Source organism: Crocodylus porosus, unplaced genomic scaffold (assembly GCF_001723895.1).
Source record: "Crocodylus porosus isolate Cpor-Errol unplaced genomic scaffold, CroPor_comp1, whole genome shotgun sequence".
In the NCBI taxonomy this organism is placed as follows: Eukaryota; Metazoa; Chordata; order Crocodylia; family Crocodylidae; genus Crocodylus; species Crocodylus porosus.
Genome location: NW_017728907.1, coordinates 62,722,756 through 62,747,410, shown reverse-complemented (window position 1 = coordinate 62,747,410; position 24,655 = coordinate 62,722,756). Strand labels below are relative to the sequence as shown.

Here is a 24,655-nt window from a genome sequence, read left to right as displayed (position 1 = left end):
GGAGATTAGGAGGGACTTTCTGATTATGCAGGTGGTCGAACATTGGAACAACCTACTACATTTGAACATAAGAAATGCCCTCCCCCCAGTCAATATGGGGGGAGGAAAGCCCCTCATATCCACAACCGAAGTGGAGGGAGTAGCAGGCAGCGGCTGCAGCTTTGACTTCAGCCCTAAGCCTGGGCTGGGACCAGTCAGACCCAAGACAGTATCCTGACCCCTCACCTCCTGCTTCCCCTCTGCCCATTCCCCCCATGCCGAGGCTGGGGTCTCTGCCAGGCCCGGAGCACCTGGGAACCGCTCACCCTGCAGCAGGGCTAGGCAAGGGCTGAGCTCCCATGCCATGGGCAGAGCAGGGGCTGACCCTAAAGTTGGGCGGGGGGCACAGACTGGGGAGTTTGGGGGCGGGGCAGGAAGGCTCCAGGGGAAGAAGTGGGCAGGGCAGAGGTACGGGGGCCACCTGCACTCCCTGCTATATAGCAGGTGGGGGGAAATTCAAACCAACCCTCCAACGCCAGACTCTGTATGTGGAAAGATACAAGTGTCCACATGTAGAAAACGATAACAAACGCATACGTTGTCCATAGCTAGGATCTCATTCTTGGGACTTCCGTATACCCCGGGCCGCCCTCCAGTCCAGTAAATACGGTACCTCGAAAGGTTCCTCCCCCCGGAAAGGCCTCAGAACAGCCCGTGCTGCCCCAAGCCCCGCCCAGCCCACACACGTCACAGACCGCTGCGACGTACCTCCCACGCGCACGCAGCTCTCCTCCAATCAGCGTCCTCGGAGCGCCGGAGCCCGGCGGTTCAAACCGCTGCTCGGCGGCGGCGAGGGACCGTTGATTCGTTCCCCCGCCTCCCGGCGCGGGGCCTCGGGCAGCGCCATGGAGACGCGGCTGGTGCCCGCCGGGCCCTACCGCGCCACCCGCCTGGTGAGAGCGCGCGGGCTGGGGCCGGGGCCGGCAGTGGCTGCTGGGCAGCCCTGGGGCGGGAGCAGGTCGCAGACCGGCCCGCGGCTCCCGGGAAAGGCCCTGAACGACCCCTATGACAGACGGTGCGGGTATTGCTCGTTTCCGGGGGACGGAAGGTGCTGGCCGTCCTCGCTGCAGGACCCTGAAACCCGCCTGGATAGGACTTGTTTCCTTCGGCGACTGGCGTCACTTTTACGTCATACCCCTCCTCCACACATCAGGGGCCTTGCAGTCGGGTGGTCAATCGCGCAGTTCCCTTGAGACCAGCTGTAGGGGCGCAGTACCTTTGTCACCATAAAAAGCTCCAACCGGCTCTAAAGTGAGACCTCAGAATAAGTACTAACTCTAGAGCAGGTTACTGCCATGCTTTAATGTGCACCTGTAGCAGGGTCTTCCCCGCTGTTGGGAGCCACAGGGTACCCCATGCCCAGCTGGGATCGGGGATTCTCCAGCCCAGCAGCCACAGGCCCCGGGTCCTGGCAGCACCAAGACTCAGAGCCCTGCAGCTGCGGACACTGGGTGCTAGGACCCAGCTGGGTGCCAGCAGCTGAGGGGTGCAGCTGTCCCAGGGCTGCGTGAAATTCCCGTGGCTGGGAGATGAACTGGAGGGGCTCCCAGCCATGGGCACTTGCTTCTTGCCAGGGCTGGGGGGCAGCCTCAGAGGGGGCTCCCCTACACCAGCCATAAGGCAAAAGGGGATCCAATGCGCAATTCCACCGTCATGCCTCCTGCCGTGCACACACGCCATGGCAGGAGGTGTGATTGTACAGGTCACGCATTGGATCCCATCACAGGTATACTTGCATGTGCAGAGGGGTCCACAGGATAATGGGGAGCAGGGGTGGAAGAGAATTAACCCCCTGCTGATGCAGGGTCCAAACCATCCCATGCAAATGCTGAATCTAAACAATCTTTTCTCTACCATCTGTGGATGTGGACTGTACGTGAGGCCCCAATATATTTAAATTTTAAAAAATAGATATATTCCTCCTTTAGCAGTGTTCAGTGTAGGCTAGTTTCTGGGACCATTGGTTCCAGTAGGACTGGTTGCAGAGTCTGATGCTGCCTGAGTCGATCTCATGCAAGGAAATGTATCCAAACATATTAAATATATTCAAACTGAAAACTGCAGTCACAGAGAGCTGCTAATGAAACTATTTCCTGAGAGCTGCTAAATAGGACCATTTAATACATTGTAAATTGCTGTGTTTAAAGACCTAGCACTCTAAATTTAAAGGTTGACTCTAGATAGGCTACATGATATAGCTGATTTGGTTGCACAAGAATTGGACTTGTACAAACTGATATTACAGGGTAAACATTTGAGAAACTGCTTGAAATCATATGACACGGAAGTAAAAATTTGCTAAATATATTTATTCGGTTATGTTTATTTTAAGCTAAAACCAGAACTGTAAACTACTTTTTGTTGTACTGCCTAAGCTGAACCTAAATTTTTTTTGATTTTTTTTTTTGTGCTCTTGTTTTCTTTGCCTTACTTGTTTTCTTTTGCAGTGGAATGAAGTTACTAAGTATTTTCGAGCAGGGATGCCACTAAGGAAACACAGGCAACACTTTAAAAAGCATGGAAATTGTTTTACTGCTGCAGAAGCGGTAGATTGGCTTCATGAACTGCTAAAGAATAACAGCAATTTTGGTCCAGAAGTTACTAGGCAGCAAACCATCCAGTTATTAAGGAAGTTTCTCAAGAATCATGTAATTGAGGATATAAAAGGAAGATGGGGATCAGAAAATGTAGAGGACAACAATAATCTATACAGGTACAAAACTGTTTCAAAACTGAAACAAACTGAAAGATCCTAACTTGTTCAACAAGCATTTTCTGTGTGACAGTAACTTTATGTCTATTCTAGGAAAATAATACTGTCAAGAGTGCCTGAGAGAGAATCTACTTTTTATCTACCCCAAGTACTTATCTTGAAAGCTGTGCTTTCCCCTACTTCATTGTTTTAAATAGATGTTTGTCCTTGATTGTCAAATTTGAGAAGAAAGGAAAATAGTCCAAAACTACTTTAAAACTTTGCTTAATTTAAATTAGCTACACTGTGAAGACAAAAGTGATGCATTTTTTCCTCTCATACCTTTTCAGGGGCTTAGGGAACCATCAGTAACAAACTACATTTTTGGATTCAAGTGAATTCTTATATTTTTAATTTATGCTAAATATATGGACATTTCTCCTGTTTAATTCCAGATTTCCTCCAACCTCTCCAGTTAAAGCTTTGCCAAACTGGGGTCCAGTCAGTGAAAACACAGAAAATTTTCCTAAAGAGAAAGAAAGTCTCTTTAAACTGCCACAATTCTCCAGGAGGACTCCTAAGAAAAATGAATTACTTGAATCTCTGGTAATAACAACCTAATCAGAAACATTCTTCGCCTTTAGTCGTGTTGTCATCTGCTTTTGCACCTTCCCTTCCACCTAAGCTGGAGGAAAAGCCCCCCAGAAAATTCTTTTGCGGCTCTGGGTGAAGTTAGAGCATTATACGCATGTAACAAAAAGATACAGCCAACAATAAGAACCCCATTAGACCAGGGGTCAAACATATGGCCCACCAGTCCATTCCATGGGTTACCAGGAGTTGGTGGGGAGGATGGGCTGGAGGCAGGGTCCTGCTGCAGAATCCAGGGTCCCTGGAGCCCAATGAACATGGCCAGACCCATGCTGCCACCCACCCCCCTACACATGCTGCTGCCTAAACGTGGCTAGGCTCTGCTAACCACATGCAGCTCCCTACTGTTGCTGCTGGCTTGAGAATCGGCTCCGCTGAAGTGCCCGATCTATACAGATGCTGTAGAGCAGAGTCAAACTAATGCTCTGCTTTCAGTAAAGCATGGTTTTAGGGGCTTTTTTTCCCATGTCTCTCAGGAGGCTCTATGTGGCAGTTTGTCTTGTTTTATTTACAACTAGATCTTGAATAAACTGGTCACTTTATAAGTGACTTCATACCATATATAAACAGCATTCTGAATGTATGAAATCCCATAATTGTTGAAGTGCTTAACTTTAATAATAATGAAAACAAGTCCTTGTGCATTTTAATTGTGTACAACAGATGAAACTACAGTACTATATATAGCTCTTTGCCTGCCCACAACTTTAGATTGACCCTAGACTGATTTAGATTTGCTTGCATTTTTCCTCCCCTCCTGTTATATGCAATGTGTTAGAATTCAGGCAAGTCACTTAACACACCACCACATACGTTAAAACACTCCACTTTTTTTGTTCTTTAATTGACTATTCAAGACTTTAGGAATTTCTTCTGTCTTCATAAAAGTTCATAAAGCATATATTTAGGAGCATTAAAACAAATGACCTATTACTTAACAGTTTGCAATTTTTCTACTTGACTACAGAAACTTGAATAAGATTGCATGGTCTGTTTGTCTACCTTTTTTTTCTTTAATTCTACTATTTTTTTCTTTTTTGTAATTCTGGCTCTCTTATTCTGTAATCATGTATGCAAGTATTAAATATTTAGGAGGTTAGTCTCGTGTTTCATTTTGAAATGTCATTTTTTCTCTTTCAGTTGCAGATTCTTGAGAGTGCAGACTTTTTTTGGATCCCAAACTTTAACTATGAATAAAAGTAAATGGAAAAGGGTATTACCCTTTTTATTTTAAATACTCAAGAGTTGAATGAAACACTAAGAATGCTTAAGTGAATTCCAAAATTTCTCTCTTAATTCAAAATACAACTTTAAAAATACATTTGTGAAATAAAATGTTACCTAAATTAAAATTTGCCTGACAAGAAAATATAAGATTTTATAATTGCTCATTTGCAGGAGAACACAGCAAAAAGTGAAATACTAGAAGAAGCCAATGAACATTCAGTACATGCAAGGGAAATAAGCCAAGAAAATATAGAAGAAATTTGGAGAAACATAATTTTGATACAGTAAGTAAATAATAGTACGTTAGAAACTATTTAAAGGTATGTGCTGCGTACCTGTAATTAAAAACTTTAACTAGAGGTGTACCAGAATATTGGTCACACATCAGTTGGCATCGACAACAGGAAAATTAACGTTATTGGCAGTCTGCTGTTTTTCGTTGTTGGTTTTTTTTGTTTGGCCAATAATGTCACTGATAAATCCTGATACCCCCCGTAAGTCTGTGGGGGGCAAGGGGCAGGGGGAAGGAAAGGGACATGAGGGGGGGTAGATTGAGGCCCCCACAGTGAGGGAGGGAGTGGCTAGGTAGCGCCTGCTTCTGCTGCAGAGCGGTGAATAGGACCCCAGGGCCAGAAGTGGAACAGCTGTGGGCAGCTTATCCAGGAGGAGGGGGGTGGCTCCCTGCATGCACCTGCTTCCTTTTCCCCAGATTTGTCCATGGGATGAGGGCAGGCTTAGGGCCAGGAGCTGTATCAGCCTCTTCCTAGTGGGGTGGGGGCTGGACTGGGGCTGCACTCGGGATGGGCAGGGGTAGGGTGGACTCAGCTGGGTGGGCTGGGTGGCAGCAGCACTGGGACGGGTGACTATAGGAGGCTGTGGGGAATTTTAGGATGCATATAGCCCCCGCAAATCCCCTCTTAACACTGCTCCTGCTCAGGGCACTCAACTCTGCTGCCTTTCCCTTGGGAGCCCTGCATTGCACATCCCCTGCCTGCCCTGCAGTACAGGTCTCCCAAGGGAAAGGCAGCAGAGCAGAGTGCTGGGGGGCTATAGCAACTCCAAAATTCCCCCATAGCCAGTCCTCCCAGCACTGCTGCCACCCACTTTGAGCACAGACCTAGCCCAGCCCACCTGCCGAGAAGAGATTGGCACAGCTTCTGGCCCCGAGCCCACAGCAGGCAGCCTGCCCTCGCCCCATATGCAAATCTAGGGAGGCATATGCCTCCCTCGGGGGTACAGACAGTGGGAGGGAACTGTCCCCTCTTCCCTGGATGAGCTACCCACAGCTCCATCCCATTCCTGGTCCCAGGGTCCTGTTCACCATCTTGGCTGGGCACTAGGGCTGTGTGAAATTTCACTGGCAGTTTCATTTTGACTTGTTTCGAGCTTGAAACAGCAAAATCGAAATGAAACAGAGTTTCAAAATAGCCTCAAAACAAAACAAGGCAAGTCAAAACGTTTCAAAATTTTTGAAAGATTTTGAGTTTTGAAGCTCAAGCTGGGCTTGTCTGCAGGGAAACAAAAACTAAAGGAAGGAGAGGGAAGGAGTGGTCTCATTGACTGTGTAGCTGGCTGGTGACTGTCATCCTTTCCTGAGGTCCCTTCCAATCCCAGTGCTCTGGGGGAGGGATGGAAAAACTGCATAAAAGGCAGCATTGTTTGAACTGCCCTGCTTTCTGCCTTGGTGTCAGTTGAGTGAGGGCACACCTGAACACTCACACGGTGTCACCCATCCATGTCACAAGTGTTGCCTGTCAGCAGCTAAAGGTGCAGGGCCCCAGAACCCAGACTTCCCCTGCACCTATCTCCTTGACAGCTGGCAGGCTTTGTGGATGCAGCAGGGTCTAACAGGCCTGCAGTTTTCACCCCCATGCCCCAAGACAGACATGGTCCCAGAAGCACCCATGTCATGAGTTTTGCCTGTCAGCAGCCAGAGATGCAGGGCCTCAGAACCCAGAAGACTCTACACCTATCTCCTTGAAAGTTGGCTAGCTTTGTGGCGTCAGCAGGGACTAGCACGCCTGCAGATTTCACCCTGCTTCGCCTTAACACGCAGTGTCACCTATGTCATGAGTTGTGCTTGTCTGCTGCTTGAGGTGCAGTTTGCTCCAAACGCCTGGAAACTTGGCAGGCTTCACACGCTCAGAAGGGGCTACCATTCCTGCAAGTTTCATCTAAATCCAGCCAGAAATGATAAAGTTATAGGCTGCTTCGAGCCTCCCCATTACAGCCTATGGGCAAAATGTCGAAACAGCAAAACTGTTTTGACGAAACAAAATGGAACAGTGGTTTTGAATCTAAACGAAACACTGGTCCGTCAAAATGCAAGTCGAAACAGAATGGTGCCGTTTTGCACATCCCTACTGGGCACTTGCCATTGGGACCTTGATCTGTCCCCTACCTCCTCCCACACACCCTTTCCCCCCACAGACTTACCAGCAGGGTACCACTCTCCAAGCTGCTGGGCTGCATTCCTATACGTTGGCAATCGGATTATTAACCAGCCATATCAGCTGGTACCAATCAGGTATCGGTATCAGCCAAGAAAATCTTTATTGGTATACCCATAGCTCAAACTTCAAACCCCTTGTTTAAGTTATCAGACAATATTTATGTTGTTAAAGATAAGTATTCTTGCTAACAAATATATTTCACATTCTGCACGTGTGTTACTTTGGAAAGCTATTAGAAAAAATGTTTTAGGAGCTGAGGAGTAAATGTTAACCATAGATATTCCTCCTTCTTTCTCACCCTTCTTTTAGTCTGGGACTAAATAGTTATTAAAGCCATAAAACCAGTTTTTTGCATTCTTGCTTGTTGAAATGTTTCTAAAATAACTTATATGCTGTTCAAAGTTCTGAAATTATATCTGTTCTTTTTTCTTCCTGCAGTTTGCAAACAATTTTAGGCTTACCGTCTTTGGAAGAAGTCTTGCACTCAACACAAATAATTCCTCAGGATGTCATCTATAACATGACTAACACAAGTAAACATGGTGTTGTTGTTCTGCAAAACAAATCAGGTTGGATTATTTTTTTTCTGTTTCATATTTAAGTTGCCTGTAATTTTTAGTTATTCTTAAACAGTGTAAGTAAATGCAGTAAAATTAAGGCAGATTGGCTTAATGTGCTAGTTTTGGGAGCCTGCTATTCTTTCCAAATGTAAGTGAAAATTAATGGAATTCTAAAATCTTTGCCTAAAGAATTTTAATATATGCATTCTATGCATTTTAACAGTGTGTGTGTGTATCTATATATACAATTACTTTTAATTTAGGTCTCATGATTTTTCTGTTTAAAATTATATTACTGTCTGCTGGCTAAGGTAAGCAGAATATTTTGGTTGCTAATTTATTTGTATTTTTTGTTTTGTAGAAGACCTCCCTCACTGGGTATTGTCAGCTATGAAGTGCCTAGCATACTGTAAGTCATTAAAAACAAAGCAGCTTTGAAATGGTAGAAGCTCATTTGGGGGTGGAAATCTTTTTAAATGATGACCTATAAACATGTTGATCTAGGCTTTTCCATACAGGAAATTCATACAGAAATACATCAAGAAATCTGATCTATTTAGAGGAGATAAAACTACTAATATACAAATGTAACCAATAAGTGGTAAGGGGTAAGAGTAATGCCCTTTTGTGGTGTACATTAGAGAGAGAAGGAATCCTAATCATGTAGCATAAGGGTTTTCAACCTTTTTTTTAAAGGAGTATACCCCTTCTGGGTTTACTTCTTGTGGAGTGGCAGGGAGCGGCCAGACACAGAGCAGGGTTGTGGGCTTGCATTGGGTGGCTGTGATGCAGGGTAGTGGATGGCAGCGGTAACCACTGTGTGTGAGCTCCCTCCACCATACTGCATCTGGCCAGCCGGGTAGCGCCTGTGTGGCCTGCAGAAGGGAGCTGCTGCCCTCCCCCTTGCCCCCCGCCGCCCCTCCAGCCCTGCTCCTGGGAGGTGGTGGGTGGTGTCGTTCTGTCCCTACCCACCCCTGCATACCCCTAGCCCCTTTCCAAGTACCCCCAAAGGTAGCGTACCCCTGGTTGACAATCCCTGATATAGCAGACTAGCTAATTATCTTAATGCTAGGTTGCGTCCTGTGTGTCTGCGGAAGAGATCATCAACAAACCTTGAGAGGTTAATTTAGGGAGAAGAAAAGCAGCTACCTTACCCAGTCCAGTCTGTGGGAAAATTTAATGCAGTTTTATTTAATTTTATATAGACCCATACTTCCTGGAGACCAGGAAGGTGGAACAGGGTATCAGTCTTTAAAGGAAACCATGATGTTAGGGAGCTGCTTGAACATGAAACTGAGTCCTCTGACAATGTCTCTTATGTGTTTCCTTTTGCAGAGGAGAATTTAAGGGACTTAATCTACCTTTTTTTCAGGCTGTGATAGACTTCACAATTAAAATCTGAGACAAACCTTGGAGAGTTTTCTGTCTTAGCCTGACCTATACTTTGTTGCATTTTCTGCATAAAGCCCCAGCTTAAATTTCTGGCGCTTCTGATAAAACACTTGTTCTCATTGCAGGAGTGAACATTCCCTGTTGCCATTCTAAGAACCATTATTATTGGTTCCTATCATTATTTGAAAGTTAATTTGTTAAACATATGGAATATATAGTCATATGTACTTGTACTGTAGAATCAGCATAGAGAAATTAAACAATTTCCTCTCTCCTGTAGACAAAATGTTCCTCATTGCCACCTCTTGAGCCAGACAAAAATAACCTTTACTTTTGTTTTATTAAATTAGGCAAAAGAAGTGGAATGGGTTCTGGGGGAAGGGGGAGAGAACTGTTGGTTCCTTAAAGCACTAAAGTGACCTAACATAAACACCTGTGTTTAAACATTTTGGAAAGTCATTCTTTAATTTGGGGGTGAATGGAGAAATTGAATTTTTATACTTTTTCCTTGAAAACCTGTTAAATATCTTCCATCATTTCTACAATATAAATTACTCAGTTGAAGTGGAAGTGTAACTACTGTAGAGCTTCACAGATTCACGGATTCACAGAAATTTAAGGCTGGAAGGGACCTTGTGAGATCATAGGGTCCAGCCCTCCTGCTCTAGTCAAATAACCCCAGCAAGGTATGCATCCAGTCTCATTTTGAAGATCTCCAGCATAGGTCTCTGCACCACCCCCACTGGGAGTCTATTCCAGAGTCTGGTCATACCAACCGTAAAGAAGTTTTTCCTTATAACCAGTCTGAAACCTCCTAGGAGAAACAGTCATAAACTCCTGGTTTTCCCCTGGGGCACTTTGGTGAACAGTTGTTTGCCTAGCTCCTGATGCTCACCCCTGATATGTTTATAAGCTGCTACCAAATCTCCCCGAAGTCTTCTCTTTTGTAGGCTGAACAGTCATATCTGTCAGCCTTTCCTTGTATAGCTTGTTCTTCAGGCCTCTAATCATATGAGTGGCTCTTGTCTGGACTCTTGCAAGCTTCTCCACATCCTCCTTGAAGTGTGGCGCCCAAAACTGGATGCAGTACTCCAGCCTGCAGCCTCACCAATGCAGAGTACAACAGGAGAATAACTTTCTTAGTTTTGCTTGAGATGCATTGGTTGATGCGTGCCAGCATATTGTTTCCTTGGCTAATTGTAGCATCACACTGGTGGGTCATATTCATTTTATGGTCAATTATGACCCTCAGGTCCCTTTCAGACATGGCGCTAGCTAGTGTAGCACCATTGAGACTGTAAGTTTGTTGCAGACTTTTCCTCTACAGATGAAGCACTTTACACTTCTCAGTGTTACATCTGGTTCTGGCCTGCCCATCTAACTAATCTGTCCAGATCCGCCTACCCTGCAGCATGGCCTCACTTACACAAAGCTTAAATGCCATTGGCGAACTTTGCTAGCGTGCTTTTCACACCCACATCCAGCATCCAAATCATTGATGTCAATGTTGAAAAGCATTGGTCCAAGTACCAAAACCTGGGAGACCCCACTGGCTACCTTCTGCCAGGTCAGCACAGATCCGTCTATTAGTATCCGACCCTACAGCTAGTTTCCCACCCATCTGACCCATCTTCCTTGTGGTCTTTCTCTGGCTTCTCTTTGGACCATCTAAGGAAAGTTTACACTTAAAACATAATCTCTTTCATAGTGGTAGTTCATTAATGGATCAGTGAGCCTCATGAATCACTGCTTCCCAGGGTAGGCTGATCTATTTTCTCTGCCTAAAATGGTATATCTGGCTTGGTATCGTGGATATACTTCTTCCCTATAAAAATCTAAAAAGGTATGTAGAGACTTAATGTTCAGGTTGGAAAATATCAGCAATGCCTCGCTGAACTACTCCTGTTGTGTGCATCTTTGGTGGTGCTCTGTGTTGGTACTCTCAGCAGACTAGCCTGGGATCACTAGGAAGGTGCTTATTGTGCAGGACCCTAACTAGCACTGGGCCTGATGTGTAACTTGAAAAGTTTCTATACTAAGGGAATGAGTTTGACTTCATGGACTTTTCCTACAAAGCAGCAGGGCTGTGCAAAATGGCTATGTTTCATTTCCGTTTCGGATTCAGCTGTTTCATTCATTTTGGTGTTTTGGATCACTGTTCCATTTAGATTTGGCTGAATCTGTTTCAGAGTTTCGACACTGATTGCGGTATTTGGATCTGCTGGGGAGAGGCAGGCACAGCCAGGCCACTGCAAGTTCTCCTGCAGCTCCTCCGACTATGCCTGGCTCTTCCCCGGGTGGGGGGAACTGTGGGAGAAGCCCCCAAGGCTGCCCTGCCTGGCCCCATCCCCCACCTGGCCCCAGCCTCCCAGCACTTAAAAAAAACAAAACAAAACAAAAAACACTCACTGGCTGTGGCAGTGGTGATCAGGGCCTCCGGGGTTTCTGCCACGAGCCCCCACCCATACACACATAGTGCGGGTCAGTGGGGATCGCGCGCACACGCACGCACACACACACACACACACACGCGCGCGCGCGCGCACTTGGCACCCACGCGGCAGCTCTTGCATCACATGGGTGCAACGTGGCTTGGCAGGACACTGTGTGATATCTGGGAGCTGGGGCAGCTCCACGTGTCAACCAGAGCCCAGCAATTCTCAGCATCCTGTCAAGCTCCGTTGCACATGCACCACGGGGCAGCTGCTGCACCAGAGAGGGACGCAATCTCCACTGCGCTGTGCTGCCATGAGCCCCCAGAGGCCCTGATTGCTGCTGCTACAGCTGGTGAGTGTGGGGCTCATGAAAGTGCCGGGGGGCAGGGGATGGGGCCAGGCAGGGCAGCCATGGGGTCTTCTCCCCTGGCTTCCCCTGCCAGGGGAGAGACAGGCACAGCTGGAGGAGCCTCAGGAGAACCTGCAGCCGCCTGCTTCTCCCCAGCCAGTCTGATTCTCTAAATCTCTCCGAATCTTTTCCAAATCAGTTCAGAGGCTTTGGATTCAATTTGGACCTTTTAATGGGCATCTCCTTTCAATTTGGATTTGGAGATTCAGCTGTCAAATTGGGCCGAATCTCCTCTGAATCAAAGCAGTGAACAAAGCTTTGCACAGACCTACAAAGTAGTCCCTCTTAAAGCAGCATGCAAAGCTTAAGTCAAGGTTTTCCAAATTAAATTTAGAATGACAGAAATTCTCTTAGAGGCCTATTCTAGTTTTACAGTTATCCCCTTCTGTTAAATCAGATTATTTATATCAGGGATGCTCAACCCCTAGCCAGATCCAGCCCCTGGTATCATGTCATCCAGCCCACAGGGCTTCCTTCCCATGGGTTTGAAAATTTGGTAGTGGAGGAGTGGTACCACTGCTTATCTGCTACCAAATTACCAGATAGCCTGGTCCTGCACATTAAATAGCACAACCGGGGCAGTACAGGGCGCAACCTGCGGAGAGGGTAAAGAGAGGGAAGGGAGCAGGTGATCTGGTTTATAGGCTGGCTCCACACCACTTATCTGGCCCATGGGGCTAAAAGTTGAGCACCAGTAGTTTATACAGAAACACATATGTGATGAGTACTCAATAGCAAGTACAGCTATTGAACACAACTACAAATTCCACCTGAGGTTTGTCATCTTACGGCGAGTGACTTATACTGCTTTACCCACAATGCCTAAAAACCCACAGAGTCTTTTAGTCTTTTCTAGGAAGATCACTGCAGGAAACAGGAAGGAGACAAGACAGAGTTGGCCGAATTAATTTAAGCGCAAGTTGTAAATCCTCCCCTAAGTGCTAACCTTGAAGTTTAGGCACTTATGGCACTGACAGATGTGCAGCTTCCCCATCTAACTCATGGTGCTTTATAGAAAATGCCATGAATTAGACTGACCCTCTGGACCCACCAGACATTCACGGTTGGATCAGGAGGGTGGAGGATTGAGCTCCACGTCAGAGCTGATCCAGCAAGAGAGCCTGCGTATCTGCAGCCTCATCCCTGAGCTGTCTCCAGATGGGAGGAGTAGAAGACAGAGGAGAGAGGGCCATTCTGGGATTTGCACTGGAGTGAGGGAGCAGGTGGATTGGAGCCCTGCACGAGGGAGGGGCTCCAATTCACCTGCCCCACCCTCCAGCGCAGGCTGGGCAAACGCCAGATGCAACTCCTTCCCCTCCTCTCCCCCTGCATCCCATCCTGTAGACAACACCAGGGATGGGGCTGGGCTGTTTTCAGTCCAGCCCTGCTCCCAACATGCACCAACAGAAGTTAATGGAGTCGCACCATCTTGGAGCACCTTCATCTGAACCCTCATGTAATGAGGGTTCATTTGTTGCACTTTTTAAAGCACTCTGCAGCTATGCACTTCTGTCAGTACATGGCTGTACAGCGCTTTCAGTGACTGATTGTATGACAAAACATCACTTCTGTCAGCACTCTTAAATAACTTTGGCCACATCTTGGCTTTCATTCATTGATTAGAAACAGAAATCTTTTCTCCTGTTCTTGTTTTTTTCCAGCTCCCAATCTGTTTCTTAAATCTGAATAAATCAATCAAGTGGGTATATTCCCTTTGCACCTGCTAGTTAAACTAAAACCTGAAATAATTAAAGCAAAAGCTTTTCTGCACTGGAACTACATACATATGGGAAAAAATGAAGTACCATTGTACTGACTGCATAATATACATATTTAGTGAGTTATGGACCTTATGAAAATTTGTAACATTTCAAGTTGTTTTAAATACATTAATTAGTGTTTAAATATTCATTGATTACTATTATCTTAAAGCAAAAGACGGTGTTTTTCTTTACCTTGTCATCTTTCAGTGGTAGTATGAGGGAGGGCTACCTGTAGAGGAAACTCTAGCTTAATGAGAAAAAGGGGAGAACTGACTAATGGCCATAATATGTTTGTGTTACCCTGCTCATTTTGAAGATTCTTCGTTGTGTAAAGAGTTTGCTTAATGGGAGAAGATGGGATTATCCATGCAGGGTTCTAGTGATCAAGCTTTTGTTGTTGGATGCAGTTTGTTTGACTATCTGTTGCTATACTGAACCTTTTACTTCTGCTTACAAGTTAAAGAAAATTGAACTTTTGGTAAAATGGTTTTTATAGTGTCCATCAGTCACATACTTTCTTGAAAATACTGGGCCATTCCGGCTTTTTTTTTTCCCCTCCCAACGTTGCAGGTTTATTTACACATGTTTATTATGAGACTAACACTACCATGAACTTCCTTGTTTTTATTTTAGGGCCCAGAAGTAATGACTTGAGCCAGCCAACGTACGTTGGTTTTGAACGGGATGTTTTCAGAACAGTTGCTGATTATTTCCTTAGTCTCCCTGAACCATTGCTTACTTTTGAGTACTATGAACTGTTTGTGAACATTTTGGGTATGTACGATTTAGAAATAACGCAGGCTGGTTTTTTTTAAAGCCCAAAGTGCAAATTTGACACAACAGGGATGTACATATGTAATTGAAAACGGATACTGGGCTCTTTTTGGTATGTCAGTGGGAATCTGCTGTAGTAGCTCTGTGTCATAGTGTAAGTTGAAATACAGTTAGATTATTTGTTTTAATCAAAGTGTCTGGCTTGATAGTCCTAAGATTTTTATAACCACAATTTAAAATAATATAGACTAATCCAGTTTTGTTCCTGAAAGCTAGGTGTCAAGTTTAATTGTCCTTTGTCTTACATGTATGGCCTAATTTATTGCATGTGTCTTGTTTAAATTGCTTCTCACTGAGCTAATGCTTTTGTAGACATTACTAACAATGTGAAATGTATGTTAGTGTCTTTTATATATGTTGACTCTGTTTTATCTACTTAGCTCTTTCTTATCTCGTCCACTTTCACATCACTTGCATCTTAATTTGTATTTCATTTTCTGATAGTTGTGTGTGGCTACATCACAATTCCAAATAGATCCAATGGAAAACATTCTAGCCAAGATGAGGCATGTGACCCACAGCCTTCAAAAACACTGCATTTGAACTCTTTCAAATCAACTGAATGTCTTCTTCTAAGTTTACTTCGTAAAGAGCCTGAGAAAAAAAAGGAAGCATCTGAGACTTCTGGAAATAGTCTTCAAAATGAACATAATCTTCAAAAAGGATGTGCCAAGAAATCACAGCAATATACTTTGGCATGTAAACGAGCCAGTACTGTTCGCCTACTAGGAGGAAGCTGTCAAAATCTTTCAGGTTTAACGAATGAACAGGCACAACCTCAAAAATTTAGGAAAAGGTGCTCTTCTTTGGAAAGAATTGTAGATACTGTTTCAAGTTCTTGTTGTAAACAATCAAATTCCCTCTGTCACATTGATGTTAACATAATGTCAGGCAAAAAAAATGAGAACCACCTACTACACCATGACTACAAAAGAGAATCTGTGGATCTTCATTCAGATAACACTGGCCAAAAACAACCCTGTGCTTTCAAGAGAGAGTTTGCATCAATTGTCCAGGACCAAGAAATGTGTCATGGAAATTACAGATCAAAACAACTATGTAGATCCCATAGTTTGCTTGGACGCAGTAACTTCAAAAACTTCTCTGGCATCAATACACCAGTTGCTGAAATAATAGTAAAACCAGGTCCTGAGCTTCGTTGTGGACAGGAGAAACCAAGTCCTACTGTTCTGATGACTACTGTAGAAAAGTATCCTGAAGAGTCTGATATCACTGTCAATAAAAGACTGTGCAAAAGCACAGTAGAACTTTCTGAAAACTCTTTTACTCCAGCTACCTTTATGTTGACTGGCACGCAAAGTAAGATTGTTTTCCAAAGCATGTGTTATTTGCTTACTGTATACACTAACTAGTCTTTGCTTCCCTGCTATCTTTGGCCCCATTGCTTGTTATTTAAAAAGCAAAATCTATACATTATAGTTTGTCTAAAGAGCGTTCTAATGGTTATGAAGTTAAGTAATTTTAACTAATTTTCTTAAATGCAAGCTATCATATCTTCCATAATACAAGCCAGCATGTAATATCTCTTCCCTAAGTACCAGTATATCAGCAATTTACCCTGCATATGTTGGCCTCAGGTAAGTGATATTCTTCATAATCCAGACATCTGAAAAAAAGAAAGAAATTGGCAGATCATCCTATTTATAGGTAGCAGGTTGGATTTTGTTTTTTGGTGTTTTTTTTGGGGGGGGGGGTTACTCTTCTTGAAACTTGAAGGTAGACATTTTAAGGAGTCCTTAGAGGCTTATTAATCAGCTAAATAATACATAATATGGTTTTAGGAAAAGAGAACTCTACTCTGATAAATAGCTTTTGTTACATTCCTGAGGTGGTTTCAATAATGTATGTCAACAAAATGAGGCATTAACCATGAACAAAAAATAGCAAATTGATTCTTAATTCTATATTAGTGCAGATTGCTATAAAATAGCTATTGTTATGGTACTGTATTGTAAAATGGTATTTCTCTAATCTGCTCTAGAGCATTTCAAAATTTAATGATAGCTGTTGTTTACAATTAACTTGTAGATCTTCTACAGCCTCACATAGAAAGAGTTGCTGTTGAAGCACTACAAATATGTTGTTTGCTGCTTCCTCCTCCGAATCGTAGAAGGCTTCAGCTCCTAATGCGCATGATCTCTCGAATCAGCCAAAATGTTGATATGCCACAACTTCATGATGCAATGGGCACCAGATCTCTGGTAAGATGTCTCTAATAGGATGGGTAAATTGAATGCACCCAGGAGTATACAAATGCTGCTGAAATAAGAGGCAAGGCTTTTATTGTGGTGATATCTTTTATTAGACCACCTACATAATTGGGATCAAGTTAAAAAAGCTTTCAAAAGCTTCTTCAGTATCCACATTGTTTTCTTAATATTACTTCATTTAGCAGACAAAGCTAAGTTGCAATACTGTTTAGGGAGGTTTTGCTCCGTAAGTTATTTTAGTACTCTGTTGTGTCTTATAACTTACTCTTTCTCTTATTTTGTTCTCTTCAGTAAACCTCCATGAACCTTTTTTGGGAGGGGTGGCAATAAATAGAAATAAATATATAATAAAGAGGCACTAGGCCTTGTGTCATTATAATGCAGGGTTGGTAAAACACAGCCCAAGGCCCATATCTGGCCTGCCAGTTGATCCTGCTCAGCCTGCCAGATGCTGTCAGGAGTCTGAGTAGAAAGGGCTGCACCCTGCACTGCGCTGCGCTGCACTGCGCTGTTCTGCTCTGCCATGGCTGGGTAGGATTAAGTGATTTAATTGATCGGGTGGTGGGAATTTGACTACTGATTCCAAAAAGCCAGTAAGGAGGGGAAGGATCAGAGGAATGCATATGTAAAATTTTTGGCTTTTTAGTGTCAAAGCATATTGGGTCAAACAAAATATATAGCTTTGTCTGGGGAAAAAACAAAACATTTCAGGAATCTTGAAAAAAGCTGTTTTGATATTTCTGAAATGTTTTGTTGTGGTGATAAAAGTCAACAAAATGAAGGGATAGATTGCAGAACCAGAGGAGAATATTCCCTACCCTTCATCCGGCAGTCCTGTGGTTAAAGTCAGTTACCCAAGATATGGCAAACTTAGTTCTTTTTCTTCCGGGGATTTGAAAGTACATACTCCCACCTCCCAGAAGGATGCCTCTATTGCCATGTCATGGAGTATTCTGAACGCTACAAAATGGAAGGAGAGTAAGTTTGAGAGAGCAACTTCTGCTTGGTAGTGATGTGAGAGATGGGTTCTAGTCTCTGTTCCAGTGGTTTCCAGTGTGTACAAAGTGAAATACTGCCAACAGGAGAGGGCATCAGATTTCTTTTATGTAAAGGAGAGACTTGAACCAGAGTTTCCTGCATCTTATGTCTGTGTCCCAAACATTGGCTGCTAGGAAAGGAATCTCTTCTGCTTTTTCTTCGAGGCTGCTACTTCATCCATTCTGAGAAGTGCGGGTTTTGTGGATGGAGAAGAATTTGGGGCCTTTTTTTTTTTTGGTTCAATCATAGAAAAAAGTATCATTCTGTTTCTTTTTAAGAAAAAATGTTTTATTTCAAATGGGGGAAAAAGATAAGCAATTTCCTTCTTGATCCAGCAGTGTCTGTCAGTGCTTGTGAAGGTGTGCTGTGATTTAAGTATGTGGAAGGGAAGGCAGTCTGGAGCTATAGGTAGACTGGAGAATAATATAATTTTTGCATACTAACCATCTGCTAAATACTTCCAGATGATACAGACTTTTTCTCGCTGTGTGTTATGCTGTGCGGAAGAAGTAGATCTTGATGAGCTACTTGCCACCAGATTAGTTTCATTTCTAATGGATCATCAACAAGAAATTTTTCAAGTCCCAACTTATTTACAGGCTGCAGTGCAAGATCACATAACATATATGAAAACAGCTCAGGTGTGTCCAGTAATAAAAGTTGAAATACTTTTGCTAAAAACTATTTAGAAACTACTGGTTTCTAGTAATGCCAGTTTGAAAAAACAAAATTGTATTCCACTCTTTCATTTCAAAATTGCAGTTTTTGAAAGTGCAACTAATTGGACAATCATAGGTTGTTTTTTCACTTTTCTTTAGCACTATGAAGTTATGTAACTCAATGCAAGAAAGCTGTATCATTTTTGACTCAGACAGTATTGTTAAAGCACATGTAGACTTTTATTGCCTTGTTTGTTGTAGTGCAAATACCCCATGGAAGAAATGAGTGCTGTATTCCCAACTTATTCATATTGTAAACGAATAACTCCCCAGGAGTTTGATGAACAAAGGATTTCTGCCTCTCAAGCTGCAGTTGCAGAACTCTTGGAAAATATTATCAGAGACAAAACCTTGTCTCTGAAAGACAAGAAGAAAAAACTAAAACAGGTAAGAAGAAAAAATAACTATATATATGTTTTTTTAATTATTTCAATTTTAATTAAAAAGCTTGTGTGTGTGTATGTGTGTGTGTGTGTATATATAATGTGCACAATGTTTAAAATAATTTAGAGGTGAAAATAGGAGCTCTGTTAATTGCATCCCAGTCCATCACATAGGCGAACTGTTAGAATTGGATGCCAGTTCTACAGCATAGAGCCGAGGTTGACAACCTACAGTGCATAGGTGGATCCAACTGGCAGAGCCTTTATATCTGGCCTGTGGAACTGTGGCTTCAGTGGGATGGGGCTTAGTCTGTGCTGCGCAGCAGAGCTTTGCTCGCACCCTGCTGAAGCCAGGCAGAAAGGAAAAGGTGTGGTGGGGGCTGGGTCCTAGTGGTGTCCTCCTCTGATCTGAGCTTGGTCATTCTAGCCTGCCACCAAAAAATGTTGATGACCCCTGGCATAGAGGACTGGATACAACTAGTCTAGGTAAAATGCTTTCATGATGACAAGTTCTGATTCTGTTTTAAACGGAGCTTAAATCATGTCTGCACTGCAACATTATTGTCCTAGGTCATGCAATCTGCACACAATACCTTCTTGCCTGGAAAATGTATAGCAGTGTTCTTGCAAAACTACAGACCAAGTTATTCAGCATAGCTGAGAATGTCTGTCTAGTACAAGACTTCACGTTGTCTATCAACATGGCCAAATGTACTTTAAAACCAAAATATAAAATAATTCTACAGATAATCTCTAGGCATATAAAAATTGTTCAGTCGGTCACAAACTCCTGCAAGACTGTTTCAGGCTGGACATAAGGAAGAATTTCTTTACTGTCCGAGCCCCCAAGGTCTGGAACAGTCTGCCAGCGGAGGTGGTTCAAGCACCTTCATTGAACACCTTCAAGAGTAAATTGGATGCTTATCTTGCTGGGATCCTGTGACCCCAGCTGACTTCCTGCCCTTTGGGCAGGGGGCTGGACTCGATGATCTCCCGAGGTCCCTTCCAGCCCTAATGTCTATGAAATCTATGAAATCTTATCACTATATTCTAAAACACTGCATTAAATACCAATGCTGTGGCATAAATAAACTATTTTGTCTGATTTATAGATGCCAGTTCCCTTTCCATGATCTCCCCACTTGGTGTATCCTCATCCATGAATGACTGGGAGGACACCATAGTAGTCTGCAGACCAGAGGGTTTTGTGGGTGGCAAGTGGGGACTGCCCGCAGACACTGCCGGCCGCATTGGCAGCGATGGGGGGGCAGCTGGCAACTGTCCACAGAAGCTGGCAACGGCTTCAGCGGCAGCCAATCTCAAGGTGGGTACGTGCCCCTCCCCACGCCATTGCCTGTGTTTTCATCAGTAAAATTTGGCTATCTAAAATGGATAAACAAGTGGTGCAAAAAATTATACATAGAGGGTTTTGGTTTAAAAAACTAAATTATTCCAAATTGGAAGCATATTCTTCTGACAAAGTAGTTTGGTGTTTTAGAATATAGTGATAACTTGAACAACTTTTATATTCTAGAGATTATCTGAGGCTTCTAGATTCTACTAATCTGTTGCCTGACAGACAAAAAATGCAACTCTGGCAGGTGTTTACACTGGAATTTTTTTTTCCTGTTGCAAAAAACCTTTCATAAGTCTCTCTGCAGTGAATGATTGTACTTGTCCTAGAACTTACTAAACCAATCTTATGACTCAAACTGAGTTCCAAAAAAGCAGCTTTTAAATATCCACGTTGTCCTGTTCTCCTCTGCCAGCCTCCACAAGACTTGATTTTTGGGGGTGGGGAGGGAACTGTTGTAAGCACTTCTTAAAATTGGTTACACAAATGGAAACTGAGTCTCTATTTCTAATTACTAGAAAATAACTGCATACAAGTTATCATGTTAAAAACTGGTAGATTAAATCTCTTAAGTAGCTGAACAGTAAGAACCACCACATAGCAGTTCTTCCAACAGATAGAATAAGGGAAGAAGAAAGATGAAATTAAAACTCTGGCAGCTTTCTCTCATTGGCATACTTAAACTGTCAATGAATACCTGCCAAAACCCAGAAGCTTTGCATGTGACTTGTTCTATATCCTGTAATGAGGAGAAATATACAGTAGTGCAGTGGGGGGGGTTGTATTGTTTTGTTTATATGGTTTTTTAATGTTATTGGAAGCTATAAAGGTCATTTTGCCGGTCATCACTAATTGGAATAATTTCTAGAGTGGTAGATACTACAGGTGTACTTTGATTTTTCTTTTTTTCAGGTTGAAGTGACATCCTGATAAACACCATTTTTCCGTTAAGAGTAGATGCACATTATTTCTGTGTCTGTCTCATTTGCTACCCAGAGGCCTATAAATTAAGCTATCATTTCCAGTAAGATGAGTTAATTAGCAAAAAGCTTGATCTAATTTGTATATGATATATGTACTATATTTACTCAAATAAAAAACAGTATTTTGACTCAACCAGTATGGGTCAGTTGGCAGTTCAGCTCCAGCTTTGGCCCCAGGCTCAGAGTTGAAGCAAAACTATGCTGAGCCACCACCTAACCTGGGCTAGAGTGGTTCATGTTGCAGGGGAGGGAGCATGTGGCTGGCAGAATGTGAGCGAGACTGTGCGGTGGAGAGGGAAGGGGAGTAGGGAAGACCCACCTGTACAGCTTGCAGGAGGACCACACAGCTTGTCTCCACCCTCCCTGAAGTGAGGGGCTAGATGGAAGTAGGCACAGCCATGGAGTAGTAGGGAGTGGAGAACAGGCACATTCATGGAGGGGTGGAAAGAGGGTACAGGGGGCATGTGGCAGGAAGGCAGGCACAGGCACAAAGTGCAGTGGGCAGGCAGCAGGGTGGCAGACAGGCAGGGGGGAAAGTAAAGGTGGGCAAATGGCAGGGGTGGAAGACAGGGGTCCTCTTTTCCCCTGCCACTATCTCCACCACCACTATCTCCACCAGAGCTTTGTAGGGATCAAATTTCAGATGACCTCCCACTAATTAGATTCTATAAATAGAAAATTATAGAACTCTTGGTTCCAAAATGATACCCACTAATAAAAGGTATTTTGGAGCCAAGAGTTCAATTTTTTTGTATGTCTTCTTGTCTCAGACCAGCACGGCTACCATGTACACTCCTGGAAAATTATAGCAAATTTACTTTCCATGTATAGAATCTAATTAGTGGAGGGTAGTCTTCAATTTGAAGTGTTTATATACATATATCACACTTGTACATGCGTACACACATCCTCCCCCCCAAGCTTTCCACTGATTACCACACATTATTGAAAATGATGGTGTGTTTTACAGGCCTGTGCATGGTGAACAAGAAGGACGCAGAAATAAAATGCATGTACACCTAAAGGAAAAGCAATATTTGTTGTTATTATACAGGGTTTATATAATAATTAATTTGTCCTCTCACTAACTGGGCTCTGCAGGAAAAAAAACATATAGAAAAGATGATGGGAAATCAGTCTGGCTTTAGAAACCGCTTTTGATATATTGGAACAGTTTGAAAAATATGCTGTCATATGCTTAGTTGGAAACTTTCCTAAGGAAGTGTTTATCAATACCTGCAGAATCTAAGCTTCCATTCTGAATAATACTTACAGGTCTTAAAAGATAACCTACCAGACATCAATGCTAGACTGTTGTCTTTGGTTTGCAGACAGGTGGCTGTGGTTCCTCTTCTGTTCATAATTTTGCCAAGCTCTAGAAAAATGAAACATTCAAATTAATATTCAGAATCAAATGGTAATAGCTAAACCAGTAAGAATAGTGTCAATGTTGCTGCGTTGTTAGGTGCTTATGTCTTCGTCAGTCAGCTGTGACTAATATTTGAAATGGAGAGGTAAGTAGCAAGTATCGACTGGGGAAAGGATAATGGAGAGGCTTGACTACCTCTGTCATAATCACAATAGCTAGGAGGCTATGGAAAAGGAACGGGAAAAAGGAAAAACATCTTTCCTCTTTCAGCAGTAGATAGGTTATAAAATGTCGAAGTTATCACATGTTTATCTGTCAGAGTCTGATATGAATGTTTGAGTTCCTGACCACAATTTAGTCGTACCAACCCAGATAGGTATTCTAGCACCTTCCTCTTCCACCATCTCTCTTAAGGGCAGAGAGAAAAAAGTGTGCTGAAAACAGGAAAATCAATCCGTGATGTCTTTCTGAAAAGAAAAGGTAAAGTGAAGTTATGAAGAAAAATTAGATCTGACAAAAAGCAAGGCAAGGTAGAGTAACAGTTTTGTAGACTTTCAGAGAGAGAAGCAAAAGAATGGGGTATCCATAAAATGTCTGTTTACACTTTAATCTGACACAAAGCCATCCTTGTAAGATACGATGTCATAGGAGAGGTATCTTCCACTGTGCCAAATAGGGTTACTGCATATCTGCTTTTAAGTGGAGCCTGCTATAATAGCTCTTTTATGTTTCAGTTTCAGAAGGAATATCCTCTGATCTACCAGAACAGATTCCCAACTACGGAAAGCGAGGCAATACTACTTGAAAACAAACCCACAATTAAGCAACCAATGCTTAGCCTGAGAAAGCCAAAGTTTCGTAGCCTAAGATACTAATTCATTGATGCCTCTACAATCTTATTTATTTTAATGAATGTATGCCTAGTGTACTAACGGACAGGTACTTAGGAACAGGACAGGAAATCTGATGTTGATAGTGTGTGCAGTAAGAGTTGCATACCTCGTATTAAGTGATGCCAAAATAGGTTCATTGTAGAGAGAGCTTTTTGTTTACTGAATCTGTTTTCAAGACTTTATTTACAAATGTTTACAAATTATTCAAGACATGCAAATGTTTTGACTGTCAAAAACAATGTGAGAATAAGCATGAAGTTTTAGAAACCAAAAATTGTGTATGTAGTCTGTGAAGTGTATGATATGTACATATTATATAGTAGCTTTAATGTTAAATCTGTTTTAGAAATGATGCCATATATTTTGTGAGGTTTTGTTAATCATTTCCTTATGTACTGTATAATTGCTGTACTTGGGCATTCTAAGTAATGAGAACTTGCAGCAAAATATTGCTCTGAGGCCTGGCAGAAATTTTGACCTCTCTGATTTCAGTGACACCAGGAATTCACCCCAGATGAGTGATTATTTCTCTTTGTCTCTTGTCTATTCAAATTGCACTCTTTATAAATCTTTTTTTATTATTTTGTATATTTATTTTTGTTAAAACTATTCTTTTTATGTGTATTTCTAACTCTTGGATGGAAAACCAATCTCAAATACACAAATAACTGACCTCAGATATGCTGCTTTAATTGCTAATAGTGGAGGATGCTATATAGTCTTACAGAACAGAACTGACATAGGTATTGTATTGTTAGATTTGAACTTCCATTTACAATGTAGTAATGCTATTCAGGTTAGTATAGTTTGGCTTTTGCAAAACTTGGAATCGGACAAAGGAAACGTGGACTAAATATCTTGAGTAAAATCTGGCCCTAATAAAAGCCAGTGGGAGTCCTGCCATTGACTTCACTAAGACCAAGATTTCAGTTCTTGCCTTCAGCAGGATTTTAAATCTGTTGAAATGTTATTTGTTCAGTGTTGATTTTGTAACTTTTTCAGTTATTTCTATGTATTTTACTAAGATTTGTTTTTCAGAACATTTATTGCAGAGGAAGTAGAATTTAGGTTTTAGTTTGGGTTTTTTCTTCCGTGTATTGTCAATATTTAAGCACTTTTTTGTATTTTGAAAGATAAAAAATATGGAAATGGCCATTGGTAATAAACTATCAACTACGCTAAGAATGTCTTGCAGAGAATAAATGTGTAATAAACTACACCAAAGCTAAA

At 42.6% G+C, this 24,655-nt stretch overlaps 1 protein-coding gene across 2 annotated transcripts; it reads left to right on the top strand.

Moving 5' to 3' along the window:
- Positions 1 to 855: 855 nt before the first annotated feature.
- Positions 856 to 24,655, top strand: DEPDC1 (DEP domain containing 1). Of its 2 annotated transcripts, XM_019531609.1 has the most exons (12): positions 856 to 932; positions 2,487 to 2,752; positions 3,187 to 3,337; positions 4,781 to 4,893; positions 7,501 to 7,631; positions 7,984 to 8,031; positions 14,255 to 14,395; positions 14,900 to 15,775; positions 16,505 to 16,677; positions 18,189 to 18,365; positions 18,645 to 18,830; positions 23,267 to 24,655. In XM_019531609.1, the coding sequence occupies exons 1-12, from the start codon at positions 885 to 887 to the stop codon at positions 23,405 to 23,407; spliced, it is 2,451 nt and encodes an 816-aa protein (XP_019387154.1). In that variant the 5' UTR covers positions 856 to 884; the 3' UTR covers positions 23,408 to 24,655. The 2 variants fall into 2 exon arrangements, with proteins under 2 accessions (XP_019387154.1, XP_019387155.1); XM_019531610.1 differs by lacking the exon at positions 14,900 to 15,775.

Excerpts from the sequence above, each read along its gene's own strand:
- DEPDC1 (XM_019531609.1), top strand. The coding sequence starts at position 885 with ATGGAGACGCGGCTGGTGCCCGCCGGGCCCTACCGCGCCACCCGCCTG. Across the intron at positions 4,894-7,500 it reads AGAAACATAATTTTGATACA|TTTGCAAACAATTTTAGGCT; the intron begins GTAAGTAAATAA and ends TTCTTCCTGCAG. Across the intron at positions 18,366-18,644 it reads CATATATGAAAACAGCTCAG|TGCAAATACCCCATGGAAGA; the intron begins GTGTGTCCAGTA and ends TGTTTGTTGTAG.